Consider the following 21,942-nt stretch of genomic DNA (forward strand, 5'->3'; position numbering starts at 1 on the left):
TGCTTTTGATGCACAGCTCTTTATTTGGAGCAGAAGCTCCAGTTGGGACAGAGGCCTGTGTGCTGTGCTGCAGTAAGTGAAGTGGAGCTGTAGCTGTAGAGGCGTGAGCTGACAGCAGAGGGCGCTCTGCAGGCTGATCCCAGTGACTGTGTCAGTGGTGGGAACACTGCAGTGTGCTCAGTGTGTGGGACACTGGACTCTGGGAGCCCTGGCTGGCCTCACAGCTCACAGCCACGCCCCCCTCCCTCCACTGCTGTGCGGGGAGCGTCAGGCTGCTGCTCCAGCTGTAGTGGCCGTCCTTTTGCGGCACCGCGGGGCTCCGGCTCTGCTCCCCGCCCGCACCGCCACCGGACACCTTCCAGGACACGCTCCAGTCTGACGGGAAGCCCTTGTTGGCCAGGCACACGAGGGTGGCCTTCCCCTGGGCCAGCTCCTCTCTGGAGGGGGGCAGCACCCAGAGGCTGGGCTCCACTCGCCCCACTGTGGACACACACACAAACACACACTTACACACACTGAAGGGAACATTTTTCTCATAATTGGTTGACAATATATACGTTTTAAAGATGCAAAGAACCCAAGGCATTCACTGGTTCAAATAAAAGGCCTTTATTACTGCAGATCTTAATGGACAACTTCCAAACTCTATGGTTTTCCTCAAGGGAAATTTGACTTTTTTTTTTTTTTTATATATTTAAGTGTGTTTCCATGGAGTTTTCCAGATAAAACAAAAGGTAATATTTGTTGGCATTAAAAACATAATTGTATAAATGACAGATGCATATTTTTAAATAATTCTGTGGAACATTCCAGGCAAAGCAATAACATCTTCACAGTATTCAGGTGGTGAACCTCACACCAGTAATCTCGGACTCTAATAATTTCCTCCAAAAATTAAATGCAAGTGAAAATACTGACAATACTACTAAATACTAAATAGTACTTTTTTTTTTTTTTTTTTTTTTCTCACAGCAAAAGTCACTTTTAGCCTGAACTGAGTGAAAACAGAAGTGAGAGGCTCCACTGAAGCTGAACAACAGAACAGTTTCAGACCTAAACATAAACTAAAAACATGAAGTTTAGTTGATCATGAAGAAAATATTATATTTATATTCTTCTTTATATTCTTTTTTTTTTTTTTCCAATATCAACATTGAAAAATAAATAAAATCATGTTCAATTATGATATACAATTTTAAACCTTTACTTATATCAATTAAATAAAATATATATATATTTAAAAATTAAATTAAAATACAGAATGCCATATTAAAATACTAAAATTATGAAATTCAAAAAGACTGATTGTGAATAAAATATTTCTGTATAAACTGAGGTGAATGACTGTGGGGATGATAAGAAGACACTGCTCACCCAGAACTCCAAACAGTATTTATAATAAAACAGAAAACAATCAAATGATGTCAGGCTTCAGAAATAGAAACAGATGAATCACAAACTAAACCAAAGTCTCATTTAAAGTGAAGATAAAGAGATGACTTACAGTTGAGCTCCAGTCTGGTTCCTCCACCGAACGTGAACCACAGTGATACAAACTCATGGAGTGGTCGTACAAAAACCTGCAGCCGCTCAGAGAACACCACAAAACCATTCAGCTGTACAGAGACTGATAAACAACTGACAAACAGCTCACATTTACACATTTAAACTGAAAAACACTGTTCACAAGGAGATGACTGTCTTGTTTTTTTTGTTTTTTTTTTACAGGAAAAGAGTGAACATTTATAATTATTTTATTAATCTAAAAAAAATCCACAACATAATAATAGAAACTGCCTATTAATAAAACTTAAATGAATGTGGTCAAACATAATATGAATAATGCAAACATCAAATAAATTACATTAACCGAGGAAATAAAATCTGCTTTTAATTTTCAAAAACAAAGGGGATAAAACACTTCCCTGGCGTCTTCCAAAAAACATGGACATGGACCCTAAACGGGAGTCAGTGCTGATCTAATTCTTAGACCCTGCAGCTGTTCAGTGTGCTCCATGTCTGTGTGGGAGCCTCATTTCCATAGACAAACACTTTGCATGAACAGCTGCATGGTCCAGTGGGACACTTTATAGTCCTGAGAGGTGCACTCTGGAGCACTGGCAGCTGTCCTTCATGACAACACAAGCCACATACGGCCTCCTCATCACCAACATGACTTTGGTGTGCGTCCTCATGTGGACTGTCCTCTGCTGCTGCTTCACAGGTAAAGTCCAGAGAGTCCCACTGCTGTCCTCTGTCCACATCCGTCCCTCTGAGACCAACCAGACTAAACCATCAGGTGCTTTGTGTTTGTGTGTTCAGAGTCCAGAGGACAGGTGACAGTGAGTCAGGCTGGAGCAGTGAGGGCCGCCCTGGGGGACACCGTCAACATACGCTGTACTGTCAGTCAGAATGTGTACAGCGCAGCTATGGGCTACCGCTTACACTGGTACCAACAGAGAGATGGAGAGCCTCCTAAAGCTCTTATATATCTTGCATCTACTCGAGCGTCAGGTGTCTCCAGTCGTTTTTCAGGCAGTGGATCTGGATCTGACTTCACTCTGACCATCAGTGGAGTTCAGCCTGAAGATTACACTGTGTATTACTGTCAGAGTTATTCATGTAATCAACAGTCAGTGTGTTCACACAGTGAAAAAGACTCGTACAAAAACCTCCTCAGACTGAACTGAAACTGACTCACTTCACTAAACTCACACTGAGACACAATATAATGAGAGTTAAGCCCATAGTTATTTATTTTATTTGTATTTCTTTATGTATTATTATTATTATTATTATTATTATTATTATTTATTATTTATTATATTTTATTATTATTTATTTATTTATTTATTTTACAGTCATAACTCCATTAGTAATAGAAAATTATGGCTTTTCTTTTACAGTTAAAAATGTTTTAAAATGTGAAATTTATTTGAATGAATAAAATTAATGTAACGTGATGTTGCTGATGAATGAACAAAAATATGAAGACAAAGAAGAAGTTAAAATAAGAGTCAAGTGTAAATGTCTGTGGAAATAAACACTTCAAATATATTTTGATTTATCATTTTATTGTCAGTTCAAGTTATACTAATACATGTGTTTTACTAGTCCTGCTGTAAAGTCACATTTTTAACACACTCAATTATTCAATATAACAAATGTAAAAAAAAAAATATTAGACGTTTAACAATGAATTAGAAAGAGACAAAAACACTTCCCTGAGGTCCTCCACAGGAAAGATTTGAAATGATCTTTAAAGGGACACAGTGTTGGTCTGCAGCTGTGTTCACTTCATCCTCATTGAGATCGAGGCTTTTGATCATTGTTTTAATCAATTATTCATTGATAATTGTCCACAAGAAAAAAGATAAAATGAGGAAATATAATGTTGACACAATACAACGACTAAATGAACAAAAGGTCATATCAGTGTGTCTATGCACTTGTCTGGAAAACATTTAACTTACATTTTGGTCAGAACTCAAAAACTAAAGTATCTTTGTGTAAAAAGTATTTAACCTTAATAATATTTTCAGATATTGGAAAAGTAATATTAATGAATCATCTGGTTTCATCTGTTTTCTCTGAATCAAAGTTTGTTTTGAATCTGAAAGGAGCAGAAACACATCCCTGTTATCCACAACATTCACATTTATCAAATACATTTTATTCATATTTATTTCTTCCTGTAAATTACAATTGATAATCTTTACTAATATAATCTTTACTAAATGTTCACTTTACTCTTCAAATTTAGTTTATTTAATCATTTAGTTATTTATAGTAAAATGGTGAGAACAGAACCTGTGTCTTTTCGTTCATGTGCTTCTCTATCAGTAATATTTACAGATTTAGGATTATCTTTTAATCTCAAACATTTCAGGGTCGTAGAGTTCAAAGGTCACTGTGTGAGTTTGTGTATGTGCTGCCTCTGCTCCAGCTCTGCTCTCTGTAGTGGTCAGTAGTGGTCATGGGCCCAAAAGTATTAAGGCAAAAAATCAACCCACAACTTCACTCCTTACCTTTTCATTTCTCCCATTAGATTAAAAAAAAAAAAAAAAAAAAAAGGATAAAATTTGACTCTGACCTTAATTTTTTAAGAAAACACATTTAAATATTAGTAAAATCTCTTTTATCCCATTTACATAATATTTGTAAGGTCAGAAGTGTCCTGTTCAAACCTGATGTTGAGAAAGTTGTTCATGTTTTTGTTTGGATTCGACTGTTGTAATGCACTTTATGTTTGTCTTAATAATCACTCACTAAACAAACTCCAGTTCATTTCAAATCCTGCTGCTAGAATTGGAACCAAAACTCAGCGCTTTGAGCACATTACACCCATTTGATTGTCACTTCACTGGTGCCTGTTAAACAAAGAAGTGATTTTCAAATGTTATTATTGCTCTTTAAATCTCCACATGCTTTGGCTCCTTCCTACATCTGTGACATGCTTTTAGAAGTCACTCCACTCAGACGTCTCCGTTCATCCAATCAACAACTTTGAACAGTGTCATGAATACAGCCCCGATCTGGTGAGGGCGCCTTCATGTACTATGGCCCAATTCTCTGGAGCTCTCTGACAACTCCCATCACAAACTCTCACTCTGCTGCTGTGTTTCAAACTAGGTCATTTTTATTCATTTTTATTCTGTTTTTCACTTTTTACATATTTACAATTGCATGATTTTATTCTATGTTCCTGTTCTGTATCTGTGCTGTACAAATACAGTCATGGCAGGGACAGCAGATAAATTAGCCTTGGCTATAATCTGATAACATATTTACATATCATGTATATGTTCATTAATGTGTTTTGTCCCTATTTTCTTAAATAAATAAATAAATAAATAAATAAAAATGGCACAGACCCTGCAGCTGTTCAGTGTGCTCCATGTCTGTGTGGGAGCCTCATTTCCATAGACAAACACTTTGCATGAACAGCTGCATGGTCCAGTGGGACACTTTATAGTCCTGAGAGGTGCACTCTGGAGCACTGGCAGCTGTCCTTCATGACAACACAAGCCACATACGGCCTCCTCATCACCAACATGACTTTGGTGTGCGTCCTCATGTGGACTGTCCTCTGCTGCTGCTTCACAGGTAAAGTCCAGAGAGTCCCACTGCTGTCCTCTGTCCACATCCGTCCCTCTGAGACCAACCAGACTAAACCATCAGGTGCTTTGTGTTTGTGTGTTCAGAGTCCAGAGGACAGGTGACAGTGAGTCAGGCTGGAGCAGTGAGGGCCGCCCTGGGGGACACCGTCAACATACGCTGTACTGTCAGTCAGAATGTGTACTATACCAGCTATGGGCACCGCTTAGCCTGGTACCAACAGAGAGATGGAGAGCCTCCTAAAGCTCTTATATATCTTGCATCTACTCGAGCGTCAGGTGTCTCCAGTCGTTTTTCAGGCAGTGGATCTGGATCTGGTTTCACTCTGACCATCAGTGGAGTTCAGCCTGAAGATTACACTGTGTATTACTGTCAGAGTTATCATGAAATCAACAGTCAGTATGTGTTCACACAGTGAAAAAGACTCGTACAAAAACCTCCTCAGACTGAACTGAAACTGACTCACTTCACTAAACTCACACTGCACAGTGACACAGAATATAATGAGAGTTAAGAACAGGCTGAACAGGTAAATTATTATGTTATTATATTATTAAATTATGTTATGCATTTATTTATTTATTTTTAAACACACACACACACACACATACAAAATAATTTACAGTCAACATAGGTTTGACCATTATTAAATTACACCATCATGTTACAAACATTTGACTGAATAAAGTGCATGTTCAAAAGTCATGTTAGTGATTGTGGAGAATCAACAACTTTAGAGTCTTTCACTGTGAAAAATGTGAAGATAAAGAACAAGCAAACATAGGACTCCAGTTAGAATTCCTATGTAGAAAAAAAATAATTTAAAACATAGAATTTATTTATTTATTTATTTATTTATATTTGAATCATCAATTCAAGGTAATACTATTGACTGTGTCTTGGTAGTTCTGGAGTAAAGCCAAATATTTTTTATACACGTCATTATTCAATATAACAAATATTAGACCTTTTACAATGACTGAAGACACTTAAAACACTTCCTTGGGGTCCACAAAAAAACAAAAAACAAAACCTAAAATAAGACAAGAAGCTGTTAACACAACAACTAAATAAACAAAAGGCCAACACTGATAACTTTTTTTTTTAAACCTCCAACTATTTTTCTTCCAACATTTCCACAACATATTCAATATTAACCCAAATATAAAGAGTTTGGTACATGCTGGTGTGTTTTTGGCTGCTGCTGCTTTACTCTGCATTTTCAGTAGTTTTAACTGTTTGTGGCACTGTAGTTGTGGTCTATGTGGGACTCACACACTACTAGAATCATCACCTCGATACACTAACTGTCGTGGTGTCTGTGCGTGTGTTTGAGCTTCATAGCCGAGCCCCGCAGGCGTAGGCCTATGTTCCGTCAGGACGATGGAGGGACTCGCTGTCGTGCGAAGACGCATGCACTATGTCCAGGTCCCCCGGCGAAAGCGTATCCAGTACCACACCAAGGCCGCTCATATTTACTACTGCTAAATGAATGAAGTCATGGGAGGGGGCCGCCCGAGAGTGGCCAGACGCGCCCGTCACTCACCAATGACCCCACGGGGACGTGGGGAAGGTCGAGAGCTTTCAAAAAATGTATAATATGTTGTTCTAAAATTTTCGGAAATATTGTTTTTGCTCGAATTATTATTATTATTAGGCCCGAGCCCCGACAGGGCGTAGGGCCTATTGCTTCCGCTCAGCGGAGCAAATGGGGAGCGACGTGCGCATGTCCGAATGCGACAAGACGACATGCAACTATGTCCACGGTCGCCCCCGGCACGAACAGCAGTATCCCAGTAACCCACGCCCAAGGCCTGGCTCATATTTACTACTGCTAAAATGAATGGAAGTCAATGGAAGGCGATGGGTGACCTCGACGAGATGGCGAATGATGAGCGCGTCAGTGCCGTCACTCACCAATGACCCCACGGTGACGTGGGGAAGGTCGAGAGCTTTCAAAAAACGTATAATATGTTGTTCTAATGTTTTCGGATATATTGTTTTTGCTCGAATTATTATTATTATTAGGCCCGAGCGCCGACAGGCCGGCGAAGGGCCTATTAGTTTCGCACAGCGAAACGCCCAAGTGGCCGAAAAATGGCATGGCGCGACGTGACTCGCCCGTAGTGACCAGGGACCCTCGCCATCACGTAGCAATGCGCCTGAGGTTTCCGAAAACGTATAGTTTGTCGGCAAAAAAAAAGCGGAACATTGTTCTCGCATGGGATTATTATTCTTTCTTATTATTAGGCCCGAGCGCCGACAGGCCGGCGAAGGGCCTATTAGTTTCGCACAGCGAAACGCCAAGTGGCCGAAAAATGGCATGGCGCGACGTGACTCGCCCGTAGTGACCAGGGACCCTCGCCATCACGTAGCAATGCGCCTGAGGTTTCCGAAAATGTATAGTTTGTCGGCCAAAAAAAAGCGGAACATTGTTCTCGCATGGGATTATTAGGCCCGAGCCCCGACAGGGCGTAGGGCCTATTGCTTCCGCTCAGCGGAGCAAATGGGAAGGGACGTGCGCATGTCCGAATGCGACAAGACGACATGCAACTATGTCCACGGTCGCCCCCGGCACGAACAGCAGTATCCAGTAACCCCACACCCAAGGCCTGGCTCATATTTACTACTGCTAAAATGAATGGAAGTCAATGGAAGGTCAGAGGGTGACCCCAGCGAGATGGTCCAGACGCACCCGTCACTCACCAATGACCCCACGGTGACGTGGGGAAGGTCGAGAGCTTTCAAAAAACGTATAATATGTTGTTCTAAAGTTTTCGGATATATTGTTTTTGCTCGAATTATTATTAGGCCCGAGCGCCGACAGGCCGGCGAAGGGCCTATTAGTTTCGCACAGCGAAACGCCCAAGTGGCCGAAAAATGGCATGGCGCGACGTGACTCGCCCGTAGTGACCAGGGACCCTCGCCATCACGTAGCAATGCGCCTGAGGTTTCCGAAAATGTATAGTTTGTCGGCCAAAAAAAAGCGGAACATTATTCTCGAAGGAGAATATTCTTCTTTCTTATTATTAGGCCCGAGCGCCGACAGGCCGGCGAAGGGCCTATTAGTTTCGCACAGCGAAACGCCCAAGTGGCCGAAAAATGGCATGGCGCGACGTGACTCGCCCGTAGTGACCAGGGACCCTCGCCATCACGTAGCAATGCGCCTGAGGTTTCCGAAAACGTATAGTTTGTCGCCAAAAAAAGCGGAACATTGTTCTCGTACCGGAATATTATTCTNTGTGTTCAGCTGCCAAATTTAAATACATGTTCAGTCTGTATCAGTGTGATTCTGAAGTGTTGTACGTCTGCAAGTTTTCTCTACGACGAAACCCACAACGTCGACGAAACGTTCTGCACCGACAAAGGCTCCTGCGCTCACACCCCAAAAGACAGAGGAAGATGAAACCATCACACAAAAAGTTGGACTTCTGGACACGCTGAAGGAAGGTAGAAGTTACGCAGCTGTAACAGAGTCTTACACCGGGTCTTGTATCTGCAAATAGTTGTTGAAATCAGGACCATGAGCCCGAGCAGCAGAGAGTCTGTAAAGAGCGATCAGGCGACAGACGCTCTGACCTCCATGAGAGCCGCTCCTTTCTCCTGCGTCACCTTCGAGCCCGTCCTGACAGTGAGTCCTGTTTTAGTCCTGGTTCAGCTCTGGTTTAGTCCTGGTTTAGACCTGGTTCAGTCCTGGTTCAGTCCATATACAGTGCAAAAGTTATTTTGGTGAGAGTAACTTAAAGTAATGTAATAGTAATGTAATGTCTTACATTTTAAATGCAGTAATATTGTAATGTAACAAATTACTTTGAAATGACAGTAATAAGTATTAAATAACACATTACAGTTTCAAAGTAACTTGCCCAACAGTGGTTTTAAAATTGTGTCAAATCAGCTTTGTGTGTCAGATGAATGTTTTGTTCATGTAACAGTTTTGTAAAATAAAATTCCACTTGGTACCACGTAGTGACTCTGACTCTACCAAGACGAAATCCTCCCCAGGTCAACAAGTTTGAAGCGTCTGCCCTCAAATACTGACATTCAACTAGAGGCATTTGGTGCAGTTTTGACGCCGTGGTGTGAACGGAGCAGTACTTACCTGTTTTAGATCATATTGTATATTGTATTGGCAGAGTGTGAAGCCCAGCCCACGGGGGGCGCTAGAGGCCACTTGTAGCTTTAGTCTTCTTTTTTTTCTTGGGACCAGCTCCCCATGTTTCACCCAGTTAACGATGGCAAATCTCAGGAAACTATGAAAACTTGCACTTCTCTACATTGAGTGCGTCACATGCACATCAATAACCCGGTTATTAGCCATACCCCGGTTCTGTCAGTGTTCGTGTTACTGTGTTTACATGTTCACTGAGAAACCTGGACACTCATATCCTCGTGTACATGATCAAATGGAGTGTCCCGGTTTCTTGACATAATCTTACAAATGCGCAGGCGCAAAAATTAACTTAAAATCAATTTAATAAACCAGGAAAAATACAAACCGTGAGCTCCTTTAGCATAAGAAGCTAAGGAGCTACGAGATCTTCCCACAATCCACTGTGCAGATTCTTCATTCAAAATCTTCTGCATAAATAAACTCAACTTTACAACATATAAACCATAAACACTATAGACACATCAGCCCGTTTGATCAGATCATTCAGCTCTGATCACATTTGTTTATGTTTTACAGAAACGAAACTTAAGACCGTTTGGCTAATTAGCATAAACTGTTAGCGGCGATTAAAAACAACTCGCTCCTTGCGCCGCTGATGTGATCAGTTTCTTTTGGACTAAATGACACGACTCTGTGGATTATGTGTGTTATTTCTGTGACAGAAGAGGTGCTGATGATGGTGAGTGTGTTCTGTGTGTGTGTTGTACAGGAGATAGTTCATGTTTTAGTTTTTCAGTGATCACACGAGTGCAGGTCGTACGAGTGCAGGTCGTACGAGTGCAGGTCGTACGAGTGCAGGTCGTACGAGTGCAGGTCGTACGAGTGCAGGTCGTACGAGTGCAGGTCGTACGAGTGCAGGTCGTACGAGTGCAGATTGTACATGTGCAGGTTTAGATCAGCTCTTTAATTTTACAGTCATTTCACTCGTTTGTCACTTTATTTATGTCACTTTATTTATGTTGGTCACTTTATTTATGTCTCTACTGTTGTGGTGAAAGGCTGGAAAGTGTCTTTTGGACACATGTGACTCAACTTTATGTTGCAGTAACCGGGATACTGCGTTTACATGACACAGTACCCGGTTACTATCGGAATAACCAGCTACAGTAACCGGTTTCTAATAACCGGGACACTGAACCGGGTTACTGCGTTTACATGCACCATCAAGAAACCGGGATACTCAAAAAACCCGATCATAACCGGGTTATTGATGTGCATGTAAACACACTCATTGTGGCTATTTGCATTTGAAAATAAATAAAATGACTCACCAGCAACCCCTGCAAAAAAAAAAAAAAAAAAAAATAGCATTAGGCAGATTTCCCACGGTGCCTTAAAAAGTCTTAAAAGCATTGAATTCAAAAATTTAGAAATAATACCTTAAAAAGACTTGAAAAAGTCTTGAATTTTGATATCTGAGTCTTAACATCTGTGCAGTACGTAACTTCTCCATATCACATTTCTCCTCAAAAGTAAAATTTGTCAACCACCATTATTTGGTTACATAATATAGACTAAATAAAGAGCGGCACGGGCGCACCGCAGGCCGCACGGGCGCACCGCAGACCGCACGGGCGCACCGCAGGCCCGCAGGGCGCACGCGGGCCGCACGGGCGCACCGCAGGCACGGGCGCACCGCAGCCGCACGGGCGCACCGCAGGCCGCACGGGCGCACCGCAGGCCGCAGGCGCACCGCAGACCATACGGGTGCACCGCGGGTTGTACAATGAAGTGAGGATAAAAAGGAGTAAGGAAAGGAGACATTATGCTTCCTTTCATAGGTCCTTTAGGAAGCTCGGGGGATTCCTAACCAGCGGTGAGGAACTCTGAGGTTTCCCACAATCCACTGATCAAAGCTTAGGTTTCCAAAAACTAATGTACAAGATGTACACAGCAGCAGATCGTTGATTAAAATCTACTTGTGCTTTTATGGTGTTGGAGGTGGTTGTGAGATCGCACAGGTGCAGATTGTATGTGCAGCTCTTTATTTATCTCTTTAGCTCTGATTGAAATCATTCTTATAAGACTCAGCTGTAGCAGCTGTGGAGGGTGATGCACTTGTTGTTTTCTCTTTTCTGGGAGCTGTAGTTTTGACTGTTGTTCCTGCTGCTGGTTAGAAGGATCTAGATCCACCTGAAGCACTTCTCCTCACTGCTCCTTCCTCCTCCTTGGTCCTTAGTCGACTTGATGACGTCACTCTCAGAGGTTTGCAAAAAGGAGAAGGAAGGACAAGGAAGGAGCCACAGTTGAGAAAGACACAAGCAGCAACAGCAGCAGCTTTGCCACATACAAGCAGACAGTCAGCAGTTTCACTTCATTTTTTAAAACTCTATGTCCTCAGATATATTTGAATTAACCTTTTTCTTTACTTCCCTTAAAATGGAAATGTTAAAGAACCCATTTGTAACAATTTACCAAATTGAAAAAGCTACAACTGTCATGGTTCATGTTTTGTAGTGGTTGTAGTTTGTGTTTTATTTTGACATTTGTTTTGTCTGTTTGTAGTTCTGAGTTTTACTTCCTGATTGTTTGTTGTTGTTGATTGTTTGCCTCATGTGTCTCACCTGTGTCTCATTCATGTGTGTGTGTTTATTCCCTGTGTTCTCGTCTGCCCTTTGTTGGTCCATTGTCTCTGTCCGAGTTTCTCCGTGTCTCTTGTCATGGCAATTTAGTCTTGAGTTTTGGATTTTTTTGATTTGTCATTAAATATTTTGAAGCAGTCCTGCGTTTTGGGTCCTCCCTCTGTTTCCACGTGACAACAACACTACTTTATTATGGGATTATGGGAGGATCTACTCACATCAGAGGAGTAACAAAATGAAAATACAAGTAAGATGCTTTTGGCCTTAAATACCTGCCTTTTTAATTTTATTTATATTTTATATGAATAATAAGAACGGCCACAGTGAATCACCTCCTCACGCTCGACCGCACCCCTGTTCACACCAACCCAAACACAAATATTAATCACAAAGCAACAAAAAATAAACAGTTCATGTGCCATCACACTCACCGCAAACATAACCCCCCCTTTAACTTGTCCCAAACGTTCTGTGTTTGTGGTGAAGCCAACGACTGTACTCACAAATAAAGTGCTTCCACTGTTCAGTCCAAGCCCAGAAGCTTTGAAACGATATATTCCACATGGCCTTGACAGCGCGGACACGGGTCCAAATCAATGTGTGACTTGACTCTGTGTGCGCGTCCCATCTCCACTGAAATGACTTGTGCATGTGTGAGATAAGGAGTTTAGAGAAAGAAGTGCTAGTTTACTTCAATTCTGGCTGTATTCTTAGTCCGCACTGGCAGCGTGGCTGATCTGGAGGTACTTCTACATTTGCAGCCAGTTATACAGGACAGACCTGCACTGTGACAACTGCATTTGTTTGTCTTACAGTTGTACTTACATCTGCAGGAAACTGTCAAGTTGCAGGTTTTTGGGATTGCATCAGTTTGGGTTCCAGGTTTCCATTGATTAAGTTCCATCCCATTTCCTCTACAGGTTGTAGAAGTGGATTTGTTCTGTTGGATTGTCTCTGCACTAGAGCTTGGTGATGTTTCTTCTAATATTCCATGAGCAGCAGCACTTTAGGGGCAGAGCCTCAGGTCCCTGACATCTGAAAAAAAAAAGAGGCTCTTGTATCTTTGCAGCAGGAGCTCAGTTGGTGGAGCATCCACTGATCTGAAGGTTGGTGGTTCGAATCCCGCTCTCGTCGTAAACATCATTGGTTGAGCATCAGATCCACTGACCCACAGGTTGGTGGTGCGATTCCACAGGTGAATGCTGTCGTGTCCTTGGGCAAGACACTTAGCCTGCCTCGCCCCCTCAGTAACATTTACTGAAATGTTGTGATATAAAACACAACAGTGGCCTATATTCTCAATAAAGAAAGAAAGTTGTCGATAGCAAACAGAGATAAATGACTTCCAGGAAAAAAAAAGAGCAGTCACCTAGAATCCAAACCTAGTAAAAATCTGAATCATTTCTGTTCATCAAATGAAGGAAATGAAGGACACTAGCTTTAAAAAGCTGCAGTATAGCCTTGTTTTTATTTCAGTATGTTAATTAGGGGTCATGTGGTGACGTCTATCTTCGTTATAATATTTACCTGATACATATACAATATACTGCTATTTGTTTTCTGGACTTTTTTATGAAATCCATTCAATTAAAGAGGATTTTAATTTGATTAGCGTCTATGCTATTATGCTAATTAGCATTTTTAAAACTCAAAATTCAGCTTGGTAAACAGAATATTTGGAATCAGCTCCTCAAATTATGGGAAATAGCACATTTACCGACCTTTCCTCAAATTTGCTGCTAGAACTTTTTCTGAACATATTTCTTAGAACAGTTCTCAGTCTAGTCCGTGTTCTTCAGGGCGTCAGGGGACCTTTCCCCGCAGGACACTCGATGGACGCCTGCAGAACTGGCGAGTCGTGTGTCTGGCGTCTCTTTGTGGAGGACATAGACACATCTGCCTGTTCACAAACATGATCACAGGTCTTTTGCTGATTGGCTCAGGTCCTGATTTTTCTTAAAGTTTGTATTACCGAAACGGCTCTTCAACGCCCCACTTGGCTGAAAGTCTAACTGAAAGTGAAGGTAAAACTATGAACTCATGAACTGTGACTATGAGCCTCGCACCACATGTTGGAAAACATCGTGGAAAAGTTTAACGGTGATTGATCGCAGACTGGACTGGACTTTGGTCTTGGAGCGCAGTGTGGAGAACATCTCTGAGAGACTTGAAGCTTTACAAAGGCTGGAGTGTGGACCTGAGACCGAGAGACGATCAGAGCTGCTGTGAAAAGAGCCGCTGCTCCACCAAAACCAAAACATGATGAATCTATTGGCCTCCCCCAGAGCCGCCTGGACAAGCTCTCCTGGTTCCTTATTGTCCAGGAGAGACTTGAGCAGGAGGGGGGAACTTTCTCTACGTCATTGCAGCTTTTGCCCCGCCCAGAATTGTCGGGCAGGTCTGTTGTATCCAGCGGCCCCTGGCTGCAGGATCTAGAGGCTGTCTGTCTAGATTTTGGGGTGGACTCCTCTTCCCTCTCCTCCAGTCGCTTTAGTCTTGTCGTTATGTCTGTTCTGTGTTTTTGTTGTTTGTGCTGATATTTCAGAGGAGTTTCTTTTTCTCTTTATGTCCTGGTTCCAGAGAGTTCATGTCCCAGGCTCCAGACAGTTCGTTGTAAAAATAAAATAAAAATCAGAGTAAACATAAGAGCCTTGGCGAGCCTCAGACGGGGAACAGTTCGATGGCAATAAAACATAAACCATGATCCGTTTATGAGCGCACAGATCCAAATCACACATTTAGTGACTCAGCAAAGTTTACATTAAAATGTTTTTCCAGGTGAGAGTCGCTCAATGTGGATGACGAGGCCCCGCCCCCCTCCCCCCGTACGCTGTCCTGGTTTTGACAAACACAAATCTGGTCACACTAACCTGTATTCACCTGAGTCATGTCTTTTAATCCAACACAAGTTGAACCACATCAGCACAAGAGCAGATGTTTTCTTCACTTAGTTCCCCCAAATTAGCCATGCAGTTTTAAGTTTTGTTTCTGTGAGACTTGCGCAAATCTGCATTAAACACATTATAATGTCAAACAGCTGATGTGGATCTAGAGTCGTTACGGTTTTTATGTCGTAAAGTTGAATTTATTTATGCAGATTAGTACTAATAATGATGATAATTTTAATATAAAATCTAGGGCTGGGCAAAAAAAAAAAAATTATTGCGATTAATCGCATGAGTTCGAGCGATTAATCGTGATTAATCGTGATTAATCGCATGTTATACACAAAACCAATTAATGAATTAAAAAGTAGAGTACAGCTGCTCTTTTATTGGAAATGTAAATGAAAGAGCCAAACATTTGTTGTGCAAACAGAACATTTCTTCCACAGGGAAACCTCAGAGTCTTCAGGGTTTTCAGGGAAGGGTCAAGAAAAAATATTGAATGGACGTTTGTACTAATATATTTATTGAATATTTTTTTATGCTGTGAGTAATAAACACGACACCAGTAATAATTTCTAGATCAGTGTTATAAACTTGGACTGATATTTCTTAGGAAACAAAGGGTTAATATAATGGAATGGAAATGGACCAATCACATTTTTTCTTCCAATGGTATCTGGGTAAATCAGTTACTCCAGCACTGAACTAAAATAACAAGCTCAGCTCAGAGCCGGTGCCCGCGGCTGAGTCCGTGGCCGGAGTCGCGGCTACAAGTGCGGCCCAGTCTCACGGCTCCAGAGCTGAAAGTCAGGCCCACAGAAGGAGAGCGGAGAGGGAGCACACACCAAACACTCACTACATGTTTCATTCTTCTGTTTTACACTTGGATTTGAAATGTTTGAGTTCAAACCTCGGACACACACTCCCCTCGTTCAGTCCGTCCCAAAGCAAAGCTCACAGGAGTTTGTTCACTTTGTCTTTTTGGAAACAGACGAGCGCAAAATGTGAAATATAAAGTTAGAGTTAAAGGGCCTGTTCCATCAAAGGTCTTTAACAAGTCGACTCACCCTGAAATCCTGAACTGGAACTAAGTCCAGATCAAGACTCAACTCGATCCACGACACAAAGAAACCTGAGTCTGAACATAGACTGAATATAGAGTCTGAACATAGACCGTATATAGAGTCTGAACATAGACCGTATATAGAGTCTGAACATAGACCGTATATAGAGTCTGAACATAGACCGTATATAGAGTCTGAACATAGTATATAGAGTCTGATTTGGGACACAGTATTTTTCTTCTCATTTTAATCTGATGAGCGACAGAAAAACACGACTCCTTCCTCCTCTGTGTTCTGTTGTGTGTGTGATGGAGTCAGTCCTTTTATGATTCTCGGCGGCATTTTCCTGCTACACGTAACCGCGGCCTGCACTGACATGGCCGCGCACACACACTGATTTATCCCACACACACCAGTTCACTCCCCGTTTCCTCGCTGTTTCATTCATCTGTGCCGTATTCTCTATTAACGCCTTTTTATGGAGTAAGAAAGTTTTCAAAAATATTTGTGCGCATAGAATAGAAATCGGTGCATATTTGTCTGTAGTTGAACATAAAATTAATATTTGTAAACTCTCAAATGACTCCAGTCGTACATAAAATATATTGTGTGTATTTTATCATCAGAATACAAATGGAAAAGTTACAGCATCAAGAATTACAATCACCAAATGAAAATTTACGATTACACTTTAATCAGCACGAATACAAATTCACGTTTAGATTAAAACATTCACAGCTACAGCCACAGCGAGCATCAGTCAGTCTGAACCTTCATCTCAGCTGCATTTCTCACATGAAATGGGACCAAAAGTTCCTCTGGACGCTGAAATGTCCCAGTTTACACCAAACACCAAACTGTCCTGGTTACAGACACTGGGTTATATATGAGTTATAATGAACCAGCAAATCCATCCACGACACGGTGACGTTAAACTTACGGTAAATACTGTAAACATACCAAGGTGTTGTCTGTAAACACCAACATTAATTGATGCTGAAGCTGCATTAAAGTGTAATGTGGAACATTTCATTGGCTGTGACGTCTGTAACCAGGACAGTTTGGTGTTTGGTAGAAACTGGGACATTTCAGCGTCCAGAAGAACTTTTGGTCCCATTTCATGTGAGAAATGCAGCTGAGATGAAGGTTCAGACTGACTGATGCTCGCTGTGGCTGTAGCTGTGAATGTTTTAACCCTTCCAGACCGACAGTATCGTATACGATACCGGCGGACATGTTTTACATAACTGCGCATAACTTTTTAACCATAAAAGATAGAGACTTAATTTTTTTCCCCTTGTATAGATAAGACCCGTGGCTTTACGAGCATCTTTCCGGCATCATCCTACGTCACACGCACGCTGCGTGGTGACGTAGTAAAAACAGGTGTCCAATAGGAACTTCGCTCTTCGGCGCGTGACGCGCTCCATCCATTTTCATTGGCCCAAACTTTGCCAAAGATTGTTGTAAGTGAAGATAGTTACTCCTCTGAGCGTCTGTGCTCATAGCATTTGATAAAGCAGACCTAAGTACCATTACTTCTCAAGTAAATGGCAAATTACGCATCTCGGTGTGCGTAATTGCGCATCCCTTACTATTTTTATTTGAAAAGTTTTTTTTTTACTTGCAAATGATACATAATACACCCAACAGGACGTAAACAGCCTAGTGCCGAGCAGTGAATCGGGTGCGCGCGGGTGTGAGCAGGTGCTTGGCGTACACACATTCGTGTGCCAAGGCATTTGTTGTTTTGCGCACAGAGGGTAAAGAGCTCCGGGAAGTCTATCAGAAGAAAGAAAGAAAGAAAGAACGAACGAACAGAAATGGCACGCAAAGCGTCACTTTCCTTGCTGGAAGCAGTGGCGATGGTAACGGAGCCTGGCAGTGACGCCGAGTCCGATGTGGACACTTTTTATACAGATGAAGAGTTGGATTACCTGGAGGATCTGGACCCTATTGAAGAGTAAGTAGCAAATATTTCATAGTTATTTAGAGCAAACATCATGCACACTTGTAGTAAACGGGCGTAAATACATAATAGTAGCATGCGTAATGCCTATTTACGCATTGTTTGGATACAGTTTTATTTGATGCGTGAGGGGTATAATCATTTAGGTGGGGGATGAGATTGTGAACTTCAGACAACTGTTTACCTGTGTTGCACTAGACTTATGACATGTATGTTGTTGTTTGTAATAACGAGCTACAAACTACATGTGTAAAGTGGATGAAGTGGTTTGGGAGGTGTGGATGTCCTCATTAGTGAGGTCATAATATGTTGACACCATTTGGGTGGGGGATGGGGGTTGTGCATTGTGTTTGCTCCTGCTGCACTAGACTTAGACTTGTTGTAGTACATATGTAATACACAAGTTTTACACAAACTAACATTTTTTTCCTTTTCTTTTGTTTAGTGCTGAGTCAGAGGATGTTCCTCAGGCTCCTCCAGATTCCCCTGTGCCATTCACTTCAGGTGTCTCCCCAGCTTCATCAGTGTCTACAACCCCAGCCACCCGTCCAGAACCATCAACACCTTCAACACCTACGATCTCCTCTGAGAGCAGGAGGAGGGGGCAGGGATGGAGGGCATGGAAGATCCAGATCTCCACTCCTCAGTACTTCATCTCAACCACCACACTTACTAACCACCACACCAGGAAGACCGCAGCAGGCAAGGATCATATGGGAGGCTGTCATGTGTGCACTGCTGACAAACACAGGGGAAGAGGCAGTGTACTGCATGGAAATGCAAGGCCTGTGATGTGGCACTATGCCTGGTGCCTGATAGGAACTGCTTCCATGATTGGCACTAGTGAAGGACTTGGACGAGTGCACTTTTTTTTGTTTTGAGGGCAAAAATGACATTTTTAGAATACCTACAAACTTCATATTTTGCACTTTTGTAGCTAAGACCCTAAACTAAGTATTTATTATGTCTAAAAAGTTGTTTATACATGTTTGCTGTGTGTTTTGAATAAAGGAGTGTGAATATTATTTTCCGTTTTTTTTTTCCTTTGTATTTCTAGTTCTATAGCTTTTATTACAGCCATATGACACAACTACAGCATTCAGATTGTGAAAGAACAGGTTGTACTGAAAAAAAGGATGTATAGCACTTCATTAGGGGATAAAAGGGGGAGTTTTAATAGCAAAATTAGGAAAAAAATCCAGGCGAGGACAAATGTACCAAAAATGCCCTTAGGTCTGGAAGGGTTAATCTAAACACACAGAGAACCTGATATTTGATCATTATCCCTGGAATAACGTTACGTTTGATGTTAGAAAACTGGCTCCACTGTGTTTCTACAAAGATGTAGGTGCAGTTTCCCGTTCAGACGAGGAGTTTCTACACAATATCACACAGCAGAGTTCGGTTCACGAATTTAATGTGACAAGACAAAACATTTTTACAATAAATATGAATGAACCCACTTGTTGTTGTTCTGTTGTAGCTCCTTGTTGTGTCATTACTCTGTTTTTACTCTGATACAAACTTAAACATGCACAGTCTTGATCTTGATCCATGTTTCTTCTGCTCGATAAATAAAGTCTGTGAAGTGATGAAGTGTTTTTGACAGTAAAGTCCCGTCTGTGAATTTGTATTCGTACTGATGAAAGTGTAATCATACTTTTTCATTTGGTGATTCTTGACATCATAACTTTTACTTTTCAATTTGTATTCTGATGATAAAATACACACAATATATTTTATGTACGACTGGATTCATTGGAGAGTTTACAAATATTGATTTTACCCTCAACAACAGACAAATATGCACGGAGTTTTATTCTATGTGCACAAATATTTTTGAACACTTTCTTACTTTCTTATACCTTTTCCCCTCTTTCCTCTGTGACTAATTGTCCATGGGTGCACACTTGAGCGCGTTAGAAGACTTTATTTCATACTTGTCTCCTTCCTGTCCGATGAAGCGTCTCTCTCCTCCGACGTGGCGCCTTCGCCAAACTGAACCTCTGTTCTCTGGTAGTTGAAATCGGCGTGTTCGCTCCGTGGTGCTGATCATGTGACGCACATTATGTCATATGATTTTCTACACGTTATTAAGCCGTTATTTTTGATATGAATGTAGATTATTACTGTGTGCTGAATGAAGAAGAGACAGTGTAGGTTTATTGTGAAATTGTTTGTCTCTGTAGTGTGTTTTTCTCTGTTGCTCAGTGGGAGGAGTCAGGTGGTTTAAAGTGGAGCCGTTTCTGCCTGTCAATCAGTCTGCCGCCGGTTACACAGCCTGATTGGCTCTTTGGTTGCTATGACACTTGTAAACTTTATAGCAGAGGCGTGGAGCTCCAGCACAGCACAGGACTTTAAAGACTCACAGCTACAAGTGCGGCCCAGACTCACGGCTCCAGAGCTGAAAGTCAGGCCCACAGAAGGAGAGCGGAGAGGGAGCACACACCAAACACTCACTACATGTTTCATTCTTCTGTTTTACACTTGGATTTGAAATGTTTGAGTTCAAACCTCGGACACACACTCCCCTCGTTCAGTCCGTCCCAAAGCAAAGCTCACAGGAGTTTGTTCACTTTGTCTTTTTGGAAACAGACGAGCGCAAAATGTGAAATATAAAACTTCATCAAGACTTTTTATGTTTGCAGAAAAATGGAGAACTCCAGAGCAGGACCAGGGTCTGGACGTAGACCCAGAGCTGAACCAGGACTAAACCAGGACTATATCAGGACTAAAGCAGGACTAAACCAGGACTATATCAGGTCTGAAGCAGGTCCTGGTCCCAGCGGAGTCTCTCTGAGCAGTAACTTCTCCAAAGACTTGGGCATCGACTTTAAAAAAGAGCAGAGTGGAGCGTCTGCACAGCTCAGGTCAGTGTCACAGTCACTAGAAAAGGATTTCATAAAGTTGGTCGGACGGTCGACGTCTTCAGACTCTCGAGTTAAAGGGCCTGTTCCATCAAAGGTCTTTAACAAGTCGACTCACCCTGAAATCCTGAACTGGAACTAAGTCCAGATCAAGACTCAACTCGATCCACGACACAAAGAAACCTGAGTCTGAACATAGACCGTATATAGAGTCTGAACATAGACCGAATATATGAGTGAACTAGACCGTATATAGAGTCTGAACATAGACCGTATATAGAGTCTGAACATAGACCTAGACCTATATAGAGTCTGAACATAGACCGTATATAGAGTCTGAACATAGACCGTAATATAGAGTCTGAACATAGACCGTATATAGAGTCTGAACATAGACCGTATATAGAGTCTGAACATAGACCGTATAGAGTCTGAACATAGACCGTATATAGAGTCTGAACATAGACCGTATATAGAGTCTGAACATAGACCGTATATAGAGTCTGAACATAGACCGTATATAGAGTCTGAACATAGACTGTATATAGAGTCTGAACATAGACCGTATATAGAGTCTGATTTGGGACACAGTATTTTTCCACTGAGCGACAGAAAAAAAACACGACTCCTTCCTCCTTCTCTGTGTTCTGTGTTGTGTGTGTGTGTGTTGTGTGTGTGTGTGTGTGTGTGTGTGTGTTTGTGTGTGTGTGTGTGTGTGTGTGTGTGTGTGTGTGTGTTTGTGTGTTTCTTCAGTTTTTCAAATACGTCTGTGAATGTTCCTCAGAGACGACAGCGCCCCCTATGGACCCACCACAGAGTCTCTGACAAGTGAAAACTCCAAAGACTCACATCAGAGGTACAAACTAAACCAGGACTAAACCAGGACTAAACCAGGACTAAACCAGAACTAAACCAGGACTAAACCAGGAACTAAACAGCTTCACTGTTTTTATTGGTCAGCAGAGACGAGGATGCAAGTTTTTCTATTGGTCAGGATCCTCAGGCAGAATTGGACTCCATCTTCCAGGTCTGTGAACACAAACACACACACACACACACACACACCACACACACACACACACACACACACACACACACACACACACACACACACACACACACACACACATGTTCACGTGTAAATGAATTTGCTGCTAGATGTAAAGTTTACAGTGTAAATCTAAAGTTGTAGATAAAATGTAAATGTATAGTTTAAATGGAAAGCCTTAACGTAAAGTCTAAATGTAAAGTTTACAGTCCAAATGTAAAGTTAAATCCAA

The 21,942-nt window shown here is 41.7% G+C and overlaps 1 long non-coding RNA gene, 1 pseudogene and 2 gene segments (V, D, J or C); 3 read left to right on the forward strand and 1 right to left on the reverse strand.

Moving 5' to 3' along the window:
• Positions 1–1,479, reverse strand: LOC129409997 (Ig kappa-b4 chain C region-like). The segment is given in 2 exon segments: positions 1–480; positions 1,346–1,479. Coding segments are annotated over 2 exon segments (330 nt in total).
• A 534-nt stretch (positions 1,480–2,013) lies between these two features.
• LOC110160839 (Ig kappa chain V region K-25-like) lies at positions 2,014–2,763 on the forward strand (annotated as a pseudogene).
• A 2,185-nt stretch (positions 2,764–4,948) lies between these two features.
• LOC129409999 (Ig kappa chain V region K-25-like) lies at positions 4,949–5,585 on the forward strand. The segment is given in 2 exon segments: positions 4,949–5,106; positions 5,205–5,585. Coding segments are annotated over 2 exon segments (423 nt in total).
• Positions 5,586–19,671: 14,086 nt separating this feature from the next.
• LOC129409998 (uncharacterized) lies at positions 19,672–21,727 on the forward strand. Its single transcript, XR_008632670.1, has 3 exons — positions 19,672–20,665; positions 21,447–21,518; positions 21,626–21,727. It is a non-coding gene; the product is annotated as an uncharacterized LOC129409998 (long non-coding RNA).
• The last annotated feature ends 215 nt before the right edge of the window (positions 21,728–21,942 follow it).

Source organism: Boleophthalmus pectinirostris, unplaced genomic scaffold (assembly GCF_026225935.1).
Source record: "Boleophthalmus pectinirostris isolate CB_2022bp ecotype Guang Dong unplaced genomic scaffold, ASM2622593v1 HiC_scaffold_2077, whole genome shotgun sequence".
Classification (NCBI taxonomy): Eukaryota; Metazoa; Chordata; class Actinopteri; order Gobiiformes; family Gobiidae; genus Boleophthalmus; species Boleophthalmus pectinirostris.